The 12,441-nt window shown below is 38.8% G+C and overlaps 1 protein-coding gene across 1 annotated transcript in view; it reads right to left on the minus strand.

Annotated features, from left to right (window-relative positions):
- The window catches only part of LOC149428983 (phosphatidylinositol 3,4,5-trisphosphate 5-phosphatase 2B-like), a 52,596-nt gene that overhangs the window by 21,660 nt on the left and 18,495 nt on the right, over positions 1-12,441 (minus strand). The window contains exons 5-9 of the mRNA XM_089666872.1: positions 9,153-9,272; positions 7,278-7,359; positions 6,771-6,967; positions 5,487-5,604; positions 5,315-5,411 (exon numbers count right to left, since the gene is read on the minus strand). Coding sequence (XP_089522998.1) covers positions 5,315-5,411; positions 5,487-5,604; positions 6,771-6,967; positions 7,278-7,359; positions 9,153-9,272 — 614 coding nt within the window. The remainder of the gene's footprint in view (positions 1-5,314; positions 5,412-5,486; positions 5,605-6,770; positions 6,968-7,277; positions 7,360-9,152; positions 9,273-12,441) is intronic.

Here is a 12,441-nt window from a genome sequence, read left to right on the forward strand (position 1 = left end):
TCCGCAACATGCAGACTCCGCCTCCGCAACATGCAGACTCCGCCTCCGCAACATCACCAAAATCCGCACGTTCCTAACCCCAGAAACCACTAAACAGCTCATCCACTCCCTCATCATATCACGACTCGACGACTGCAACTCCCTCCTCACTGGCCTGCCTCGCCGCTGGCTATCCCCGCTTCAGTCCATCCTGAATACGGCTGCCAGACTCATTCACCTTTCCAACCGCTCCATCTCCGCCACCCCCCTCTGCCAATCCCTCCACTGGCCTCCACTCAGTGTCCTCCACCCCCCTCTGCCAATCCCTCCACTGACCTCCACTCAGTGTCCTCCACCCCCCTCTGCCAATCTCTCCACTGGCCTCCACTCAGTGTCCTCCACCCCCCTCTGCCAATCCCTCCACTGGCCTCCACTCAGTGTCCTCCACCCCCCTCTGCCAATCCCTCCACTGACCTCCACTCAGTGTCCTCCACCCCCCTCTGCCAATCTCTCCACTGGCCTCCACTCAGTGTCCTCCACCCCCCTCTGCCAATCCCTCCACTGGCCTCCACTCAGTGTCCTCCACCCCCCTCTGCCAATCCCTCCACTGACCTCCACTCAGTGTCCTCCACCCCCCTCTGCCAATCTCTCCACTGGCCTCCACTCAGTGTCCTCCACCCCCCTCTGCCAATCCCTCCACTGGCCTCCACTCAGTGTCCTCCACCCCCCTCTGCCAATCCCTCCACTGACCTCCACTCAGTGTCCTCCACCCCCCTCTGCCAATCTCTCCACTGGCCTCCACTCAGTGTCCTCCACCCCCCTCTGCCAATCCCTCCACTGGCCTCCACTCAGTGTCCTCCACCCCCCTCTGCCAATCCCTCCACTGGCCTCCACTCAGTGTCCTCCATTCCTCTCTGCCAATCCCTCCACTGGCCTCCACTCAGTGTCCTCCACCCCCCTCTGCCAATCCCTCCACTGGCCTCCACTCAGCGTCCTCCACCCCCCTCTGCCAATCCCTCCACTGGCCTCCACTCAGTGTCCTCCACCCCCCTCTGCCAATCCCTCCACTGGCTTCCGATTGCGCAACGGATCAAATTCAAAATCCTAACGCTGACATACAAAGCCGTCCACCATACTGCCCCGAACTACATCACTGACCTAATATCCAAGTACCACCCAACACGCACACTCCGCTCCTCACAAGACCTCCTTCTCTCTAGTTCCCTGGTCTCCTCCTCCCATGCCCGCCTCCAGGACTTCTCCAGGGTGTCACCCATCCTCTGGAACTCCCTGCCCCAACCCATCAGACTATCACCTACTCTCCTCTCCTTTAGGCGCACCCTGAAAACCCATCTCTTCAGGGAAGCCTACCCCACCCCCTGCTAACCTGCCGACCTCCTCCACTCCTCCTACCACCCCATCCCCCACAGCTATCTCCTCCTGTGCCACCATCCCCTCCCTCCTAGATTGTAAGCTCCAAGGAGCAGGGCCCTCCATCCCCTCATGTATCACATTGTATTGGTATTGTTCTGTCACATGTTCTGTCCCCCTTTGTAATGTACAGCGCTGAGCCAACTATTGGTGCTTTATAAATACTGTATAATAATAATAATTTATATTAAAAAAAATAAAAAAAAACCAGAAGTAGTAAAAAAAAAAACATAAATCAATAAATGTCACATAAAATAAAAATGTAATTTAAAAAATTGTTTAAAATTATATTTTTTCTATATACTGATTTGGGTTATTTTTCTACCAAAAAAGGTAGCAGAATAGATTTTGTCCTAGATTTATGAAGAAAGATTATTTGCCAAATTTTACAAAAAACATATTTTTTTAAGAAAAATGTTGGTCTTTTTTTCATTTATGTAACAAAAAATAAAAAACCCCACAAGTAGTACAATGTCAGTATGGTGACGCTGTACTGCTAGGGTGTTAGTATGTAAAAAAAAAAAATCAATAAATGTTAGATAAAATAAAAATGTAATTTAATAATTTTTTAAAATTATATATTTTTTCTATATACTGATTTGGGTTATTTTTTGTTACCAAAAAAGGTAGCAGAATAGATTTTGGCCTAGATTTATGATGAAAAATTATTTATTTGCAAAATTAAAAAAAAAAAAAATTTTTGGTCTTTTCTTCATTTATATACAAAAAAATTAAAAAACAAACAAGTAGTAAAAAAAATACATAAATCAATAAATGTCACTTAAAATAAAAATGTAATTTAATATTTTTTTTAAATTATATTTTTTCTATATACTAATTTGGGTCTTTTCTTTATTTATATAGCAAAAAATAAAGAAACCCACAAGTGGTATAGTGTCAGCATAGTCACAATGTACTGCTAGGGTGTTAGTATGTAAATTAAAAAAAAATCAATAAATGTTACATAAAATAAAAATGCCAAAAATTTACAAAAAAAACAAATTTTTTTCTAAATTTTTGGTCTTTTTTTCATTTATATAAAAACAATTAAAAAACCCACACGTAGTAAAAAAATACATAAATCAATAAATGTCATATAAAATAAAAATGTAATTTAAAAAATTGTTTACAATTATATTTTTTCTATATACTAATTTGGGTCTTTTCTTCATTTATATAATGAAAAATAAAGAAACCCACAAGTAGTGCAGTGTCAGCATAGTCACAATGTACTGCTAGGGTGTTAGTAAAATAAAAATGTAATTTAATAATTTTTTAAAATTATATAAAAATTATATATTTTTTCCATATACTGATTTGGGTTATTTTTTTACCAAAAAATGTAGCAGAATAGATTTTGTCCTGAATTTATGAATAAAGATTATTTGCAAAGTTTTACAAAAAAAAAATTTTTTTTTTCAAAATTTTCAGTCTTTTTTTAATTTATATAACAAAAAATAAAAAAAAACACAACTAGTACAGTGTCAGCATGGTAACACTGCACTGTTAGGGTGGTGGTATGTAAAAAAAATAAATATATACATGAATAAAAAATGTTACATAAAATAAAATGTTTGAAGTGATATATTTTTCTATATAATGATTTGGGTTATTTTTTTTACCAAAAAATGTAGCAGAATAGATTTTGGCCTAGATCTATGAAGAAAGATTATTTGCCAAAATTTACAAAAAAAAAATTTTTTTTTTAAAAATGTTTTGGTCTTTTTTTAATTTATATAACAAAAAATAAAAAAACCCACAAGTAGTAAAAAAAACACAGAAATCAATAAATGTCACATAAAATAAAAATGTAATTTAAAAAAATTGTTTAAAATTATATATTTTTCTATATAATTATTTGAGTTATTTTTTTTACCAAAAAATGTGGCAGAATAGATTTTGGCCTAGATCTATGAGGAAAGATTATTTGCCAAAATGTAGAAAATTTTTTTTTTTTTTTAAAAAATGTCTTTTCTTCATTTATATAACAAAAAAATAAAAAAACCAACAAGTAGTATAGTGTCAGCATAGTGACACTGTACTGCTAGGGTGTTAGTATGTAAATAAAAAAAAAATCAATAAATGTTACATTAAATAAAAATGGCAAAATTTACAAAAAAAAAATGTTTTTTTTAAATTTCAGCCTTTTTTTAATTTACGTAACAACAAATAAAAAAAATCACCAGTAGTAAAAAAAAAATACATAAATCAATAAATGTTACATAAAATAAAAATGTAATTTAATAATTTTTTTAAATTATATATTTTTTCTATATACCGATTTGGGTTATTTTTTTTTACCAAAAAAGGTAGCAGAATAGATTTTGGCCTAGATGTAAAAATGATTTATTTGCAAAATAAAAAAAAAACAAAAACTTTTTTTTCAAAATGTTTGGTCTTTTCTTCATTTATATAACAAAAAATAAAAAAAACCGCAAGTGGTATAGTGTCAGCATAGTGACACTGTACTGCTAGGGTGTTAGTATGTAAATAAATAAAAAAATCAATAAATGTTACATAAAATAAAAATGCCAAAATTTTACAAAAAAAATATTTTTTTTGTAAAATTTTTGGTCTTTTTTTCATTTATATAAAAAAAAAATTAAAAAAACCCGCAAGTAGTAAAAAATACATAAATCAATAAATGTCACATAAAATAAAAATGTAATTTAAAAAATTGTTTAAAATTATATTTTTTCTATATACCAATTTGGGTCTTTTCTTCATTTATATAACGAAAAATAAAGAAACCCACAAGTAGTGCAGTGTCAGCATAGTCACAATGTACTGCTAGGGTGTTAGTATGTAAATAAAAAAAAATCAATAAATGTTACCTAAAATAAAAATGCCAAAATTTACAAAAAAATATTTAAAAAAAAACATTTCAGTCTTTTTTTTCATTTATGTAACAACAAATAAAAAACCCACAAGTAGTAAAAAAATACATAAATCAATAAATGTTACATAAAATAAAAATGTAATTTAATATTTTTTTAAAATATAATTTTTTTTTACCAAAAAATGTAGCAGAATAGATTTTGGCCTAGATCTATAAAGAAAGAAATTATTTGCCAAAATTTACAAAAAAAATTAACAACAAATAAAAAACCCACAATTAGTAAAAAAAATACATAAATCAATAAATGTTACATAAAATAAAAATGTAATTTAATATTTTTTTAAAATATACATTTTTTCCTTTATAATAATTTTTTTTACCAAAAAGTAGTAAAAAATATACATAAATCAATAAATGTCACATAAAATAAAAATGTAATTTAAATAATTGCTTAAAAATATATTTTTTCTATATACTGATTTGGGTTTTTTTTTTTACCAAAAAAGGTAGCAGAATAGATTTTGGCCTAGATCTACGAAGAAAGATGATTTGCCACAATTTACAAACAAAAAGATTTTTTTAAGAAAAATGTCGGCCTTTTTTTCATTTATTTAAAAATAAATTTAAAAACCCCAACTAGTACAGTGTCAGCATGATGACACTGTACTGCTAGGGTGGTGGTATGTGAAAAAAATAAAAAATACATACATGAAGAAAAAAAATTTACATAAAATAAAAAATTGTTACGTAATTGAATAAAAAATGCTACATAAAATAAAAAAATGTTTAAAATGATATATTTTTCTATATAATTATTTGTGTTATTTTTTTTTACCAAAAAATGTAGGGTGGAACAGTGTCACTCAAACCTGTTTACTGTAGGTCCCCTCTAGTGGCCACACCCCACCGACGCGTTTCGCCCTGATTGGACTTAGTCAATGAGGGGTGAAACGCATCGGAGGAGCTAAAAGTGAGCAGAGTGCGAATAAAGTTGTGTCGTTTTGTATCTGCCCGGGTTTGATCCCAGCATGCACGTTGCGGACAGGATTTCCAGGGTCTACTCACTTGTGTACTTTCTCGGTTCCGGATACGAGGTGACACGTGACGAAACCTAAAGACGTCCCGTTGAAGTCCATGGAGACCCCAACAGCTCCTCGGACACCTACGAGGAAAGGTATTGGCCGTGAGTCGTTCCTCACACTTCTACGGGGAGATATCGGGAGAGCGAACGTCATACCCAACGTGTTACTGATCCTCGTCCTCACCGAGGAGGCCTGAACCCGGGAGATCAGATCTTCGTATTCTTCTCTCACCAATAAAACGAGTTTGATTCCCCCGATGGAGTGCGTGGTCACCTAGGCATGGAGAGAACGTCAGTCCACAACGGCTGGGTACCACTTCCAGGAGCGTTGACTCGCCCCCCCCCATAGACGGGTTCCTGTTGGTTCATCTCACCTGAAGAACGTTGGGATTGGTGATGAGCTCGGGTTCAGTCCGATCGTGCCTTCGGCCAATCACGGAAGGCAGTTGACATTCGTGGGCCAATTAGCTGCCACCACAGGTCATTCCTCTCCAGAAGATCCATGTCCATGAAGAGTCCGGGATGCTGGTGACCTCAAGGACCTCATAGGACCAAACTAGGTAAAGGTCAGTGATGTCACGAGCATTCCCCACCCCCTTTGGATGCATGCAGCTGCGGGTTGGTTAATGTCCTGGACTAAGCTGATTGGCCCAGGGCTGTCAGATGCCTTCTGGGAAACCCAAGTTCATCACCAATCCCTAGAGATGAGCAAAATGAGGTCAGGACTCTGTGCAGGACAGTCAAGTTCCTCCACCCCAAACTGGCTCCTCCGTGTCTTTATGGACCTTGCTTTGTGCACTGGTGCGCAGTCATGTTGGAACAGGAAGGGGCCGTCCCCAAACTCCTCCCACAAAGTTGGGAGCATGAAATTGTCCAAAATGTCGCCTTAAGAGTTCCCTTCACTGGAACTAGGGGGCCAAGCCCAACCCCTGAAAAACAACCCCACACCATAATCCCCCCTCCACCAAACTTTACACTTGGCACAATGCAGTCATGAACCCGCCTCCTGGGATTCATCTGAATCACTTCCTCTGAGCCCATGTTGTCATGGAGCCGCCTCCTGGGAGTCATCTGAATCACTTCCTCTGAGCCCATGTTGTCATGGACCCGCCTCCTGGGAGTCATCTGAATCACTTCCTCTGAGGCCATGCAGTCATGGACCCGCCTCCTGGGGGAAGGTCATCATGCCAGGCTGAGCTTACTAAACAATGCTTGTCATGCTGGCGCAGGAGGAAAGGTCGCCCACCTCCGCAGGAGAAGAGGAAGGAGCTGTGACATCATCAGAAAACTCTTCAGCCGAAAACAACAAAGTAACAAGGGTTCATTTTCTTCGCCCCGACCCCCCGAAAACAATTGATTTTCCCTCCCCCCTTCACTCTGAAGCCCAATAGGAAAGCCCCGTGGGAGGAGCAGACTCCTGACTACGATGTGATTGGTTACCACTTTATAACTTCTGGAAGTGTGTGACGTCATCGCGCTCCTGAGATGCTCCGCCCACTCCCGATCCGCTTGCGGATTTTCCTGCGTTCCGATCACATACAGGTCATGATGGTCACATGATCCGCCGTCATCGGGGCTCCCCTTCTGATTGGTGGCAGACAACCAGGAGACCAGGGAACGAGGCGGGGGGGCGCCACCTGCAAGGATTGCGGGTGTCAAAACACGAAACAAAGGAACAGGAAGGGGTCTTCTTTAATTGCCCACCAGTATTTCGGGGGGATTTCCCAATTTACCCCCAGTGGAAATGGGGCCCTTCTCCCACTGACCACCAGTATAAATGGGGCCCTTCTCCCACTGACCCCCAGTATAAATGGGGCCCTTCTCCCGTTGACAGGGGACATGGAGCCAATAGGAGGTGTAACAACGATAAGAAATAAGATCCCGGCTATTCTGTGACGTGATTGGTCGCCCACTTTGTGCAGTGATCTGGGCTGAGGGCGATGTTACCCATATTCCAGGTGCCGATGAATATGGAGAGACGTCGTGGAGCGTTCCGGGGGGGGGGATCGTCCTCATCACTCGGCCTCACCTGAAAGACAACGAACATCGGTGAGTGTCCGGGAGGGAGAAATGTATGAGGGGCACCGGGGGGGGGGGACGACGACAAACAATTGTGAATGAGAGGATTTGTGCTAGGAGGGGGTTTGGGGGGGATTTGTGATGGTAAGGGGGATTTTTGGGGGGATTTATGCGAGGAGGGGGGTTTGGATTTTTGATGGAAAGGGGGATTTTGGGGGGGGATCTGTGCGAGGAGGGGGGTTGGGGGGATTTATGCGAGGAGGGGGGTTTGGATCTTTGATGGGAAGAGGGATTTGGGGGCGGGGATCTGTGCAAGGAGGGGGGTTGGGGGGGATTTTTGATGGGATGGGGGATTTGGGGGGGATTTATGCGAGGAGGGGGGTTTGGATTATTGATGGGAAGGGGGATTTGGGGGGGATTTGTGTGGGGGGTTTTGAGCGGGATTTTTGATGGGAAGGGGGGATTTGTGATAGGAAGGGGGATTTGGGAGTGGGATTTGTGCGAGGAGGGGGGTTTGGATTACTGATGGGAAGGGGGATTTGGAGGTGGATTTATTCGAGGAGGGGGGTTTGGATTTTTGATGGGAAGGGGGATTTGGGGGGGGGGGATTTATGCGAGGAGGGGGGATTGGATTTTTGATGGGAAGGGTGATTTGGGGGGGAGTAATGCAAGGAGGGGGGTTTGGAGCGGGATTTTTTATGGGAAGGGGGATTTGGGGTTGGGATTTATGCGAGGAGGAGGGTTTGGATTACTGATGGGAAGGGGGATTTGGAGGTGGATTTATGCGAGGAGGGGGGTTTGGATTTTTGATGGGAAGGCGGATTTGGGGGGGGGATTTATGCGAGGAGGGGGGTTTGGATTTTTGATGGGAAGGGGGCTTGGGGGGGGATTTATGCAAGGAGGGGGGTTTGGAGCGGGATTTTTGATGGGAAGGGGATTTGTACTAGAAAGGTAAATTTGAGGGGAGGAGATTTGTGCTAGGAGGGGGGTTGGGGGGGATTTGTAGTAGAAAAGGAAATTTGAGGGGATTTGTGCTCAGAGGGGGATTTGATGGGGGAGAAGATTTGAGCAGAGAAGCAAAGATTTGTGCTGGGAGGGGGAATTGGGGGGGAGGGGGGATTTGGGATGGGAAGGGTAATTTGTGCTGGGGGGTGGAGGGGGGTGGATTTGTACAAGGAAAGGAAATTTGGGGGGAGGTTGTACTAGAAGGAGGATTTTGGGGGGGGGGACAGAATTTTGCAAGAAGGGGGGATGGGGGGGGGATTCATACTAGGAAGGGGAATTTGGGGGGAGGATGTGCTAGGAGGGGGGATTTGAAGGGGGAGAAGATCTGAGCAGAGAGGCAAAGATTTGTATTGGGAGGGGGAATTGGGGGGAGGGATTTCTGCTAGGGGGGGTTGGAGGGGATTTTTGATGGGAAGGGGGACTTGTGCAAGAAGAGAGGATGGGGGGATTTGTATTAGGAAGGGAAATTTGGGGGAATGATGTGCTAGGAGTGGGGATTGGGGGGGGTTTGTGCTCAGAGGGGGATTTGAAGGGGGAGAAGATTTGAGCAGGAAGGGGGAATTGGGGGGGGGGGATTTGTGCTAGGAGGGGGGGTTGGGATTTTTGATGGAAAGGGGGACTTGTGCAAAAAGGGGGGATGAGGGGGGATTTGTACTAGGAAGGGAAATTTGGGGGGAGCGTGTGCTGGTGGGGGAGATGACCTTGTCCCGGCACGGTGGCTACCTACTCCCACGGGTGGACCTCCCTCGCTGTGGTTGGTACATTGTTGTGAATGGAGGATATCTGCTGATTTCTTACTTGCTGTTCATTCCTCCGGATCGTCTTTTCTCCAGAAGCACTTCCTGGCGGCCCCCCGGGACAGGCATCGGGGCGGGGGGCAGAGGAGGACACGAGGAACTCCCGGAGGTTCTTGGTGGCCTTGGTGGAAAAAGTGAGAAGATTCAGTGAGGCCTCTGCCGTCCAACCTTCCCACCATCCTCCAAGTATGAGGAGCAATGTCCTGACCATCCTCCAAGTATGAGGAGCAATGTCCTGACCATCCTCCAAGTATGAGGAGCAATGTCCTGACCATCCTCCAAGTATGAGGAGCAATGTCCTGACCATCCTCCAAGTATGAGGAGCAATGTCCTGACCATCCTCCAAGTATGAGGAGCAATGTCCTGACCATCCTCCAAGTATGAGGAGCAATGTCCTGACCATCCACCAAGTATGAGGAGCAATGTCCTGACCATCCTCCAAGTATGAGGAGCAATGTCCTGACCATCCTCCAAGTATGAGGAGCAATGTCCTGACCATCCTCCAAGTATGAGGAGCAATGTCCTGACCATCCTCCAAGTATGAGGAGCAATGTCCTGACCATCCTCCAAGTATGAGGAGCAATGTCCTGACCATCCTCCAAGTATGAGGAGCAATGTCCTGACCATCCACCAAGTATGAGGAGCAATGTCCTGACCATCCACCAAGTATGAGGAGCAATGTCCTGACCATCCTCCAAGTATGAGGAGCAATGTCCTGACCATCCTCCAAGTATGAGGAGCAATGTCCTGACCATCCACCAAGTATGAGGAGCAATGTCCTGACCATCCTCCAAGTATGAGGAGCAATGTCCTGACCATCCTCCAAGTATGAGGAGCAATGTCCTGACCATCCTCCAAGTATGAGGAGCAATGTCCTGACCATCCACCAAGTATGAGGAGCAATGTCCTGACCATCCACCAAGTATGAGGAGCAATGTCCTGACCATCCTCCAAGTATGAGGAGCAATGTCCTGACCATCCTCCAAGTATGAGGAGCAATGTCCTGACCATCGGTGTTCTGCACGGTCAAGGTTGCCACCCCCATCTGCAGGGAATGGACCCAGTATTGAGGGGTCTGTCCCTGGAGCAAATGGGTCCCTGACGATGTCCCAGGGGTGTAGTCCTCATTTTTTTTCTCCTATATTTGGATTATGGGACAAGCAGCTTCTGTTCCCACCCAGCGGCTGCCCACCGCATGCAGATCTGTAAGCCCTGAGCTGAGGAGGAGTTCTGGGGGCCCTTCCCTTGGCTCTGTGCTAATATTCGGCCGGATAGCCCACATGGAAGAAAAATATATTTGAAATACTACAATTTTGGCCATATTCAATATATTTCAAAATATATTTCCATAAATATATATATATATACTGCATGTTGAAATTTTTTTTTATTTACAAAATAGATGAAAAATATTTAGAAAAATACATTTGAAATATACTGTAATGTCTTTAAAAATACAAATCTACATTTTTGGAACGCATTTACAAATATACTTAAAAATATAAATTAAAATGATTTTTTTATATGTTAAAAAAATCTGAAGAATATAATTAACAAAAATATATATATATTTAAAAATATATTTTGTAATATATAAAAAACACATTTCAACGTACAAAATATATTATATATATATTTGTAAATGCATTCCAAAAATGGAGATTTGTACTTTTAAAGACATAAAGTATATTTGAAATATATATATATATATTTTCTGCATGTTGAAATGCGTTTTTATTACAAAATATATTAAAAAAATTATTTTAAAATTTATTTTTCTTCAGATTTTTTTTAACATATAAAAAAAGTCATTTTAACATATATTTTTTTCATATATTTGTAAATGCATTCCAAAAATGTAGATGACATTTATTTTTAAAGACATACAGTGTATTTGAAATGTATTTTTAAAACAATTTTTCATATATTTTGTAATAAAAATGCATTTCAACATGCAGAAAATATATATATATATATTTCAAATATACTGCATGTCTTTAAAAGTACAAATCTCCATTTTTGGAATGCATTTACAAATATATATATAATATATTTTGTACGTTGAAATGTGTTTTTTATATATTCCAAAATATATTTTTAAAAATACATATTTTTGTTAATTATATTCTTCAGATTTTTTTTAACATATAAAAAAATCATTTTAATTTATATTTTTAAGTATATTTGTAAATGCATTCCAAAAATGTAGATTTGTATTTTTAAAGACATTACAGTATATTTCAAATGTATTTTTAAAAATATTTTTCATCTATTTTGTAATAAAAAAAACATTTCAACATATATATATATATATTTATTGAAATATATTTTTAAATATATACGGCCAAAATTGAAGCATTTCAAATAAATGTCAATATATTTGGAAAAAATATTTTTAAAATATATGTCAAATATATTTTTCTCCCATGTGGGAGAAGTCGTCTGCTGCATAACACACACATATATATATATATACACTGCATGTTGAAATGCATTTTTTAATACAAAATATATTGCCATATATTTGAAATGCTACAATTTTGGCCGTATTCAAAATATTTAAAAATAAATAAAAAATAATAAATATATATATAATATTGAAATGCATTTTTAATACAAAATATATTGCCATATATTTGAAATGCTACAATTTTGGCCGTATTCAAAATATTTAAAAATAAATAAAAAATAATAAATATATATATAATATTGAAATGCATTTTTTAATACAAAATATATTGCCATATATTTGAAATGCTACAATTTTGGCCGTATTCAAAATATTTAAAAATAAATAAAAATAATAAATATATATATATAATATTGAAATGCATTTTTAATACAAAATATATTGCCATATATTTGAAATGCTACAATTTTGGCCATATTCAATATATTTCAAAATATATTTCCATAAATATATATATATATACTGCATGTTGAAATTTTTTTTTATTTACAAAATAGATGAAAAATATTTAGAAAAATACATTTGAAATATACTGTAATGTCTTTAAAAATACAAATCTACATTTTTGGAACGCATTTACAAATATACTTAAAAATATAAATTAAAATGATTTTTTTATATGTTAAAAAAATCTGAAGAATATAATTAACAAAAATATATATATATTTAAAAATATATTTTGTAATATATAAAAAACACATTTCAACGTACAAAATATATTATATATATATTTGTAAATGCATTCCAAAAATGGAGATTTGTACTTTTAAAGACATAAAGTATATTTGAAATATATATATATATATTTTCTGCATGTTGA

Source organism: Staurois parvus, unplaced genomic scaffold (genome assembly GCF_062004578.1).
Source record: "Staurois parvus isolate SC_StPar_1 unplaced genomic scaffold, SC_StPar_1.0 ptg002880l, whole genome shotgun sequence".
NCBI classification, from domain to species: Eukaryota; Metazoa; Chordata; class Amphibia; order Anura; family Ranidae; genus Staurois; species Staurois parvus.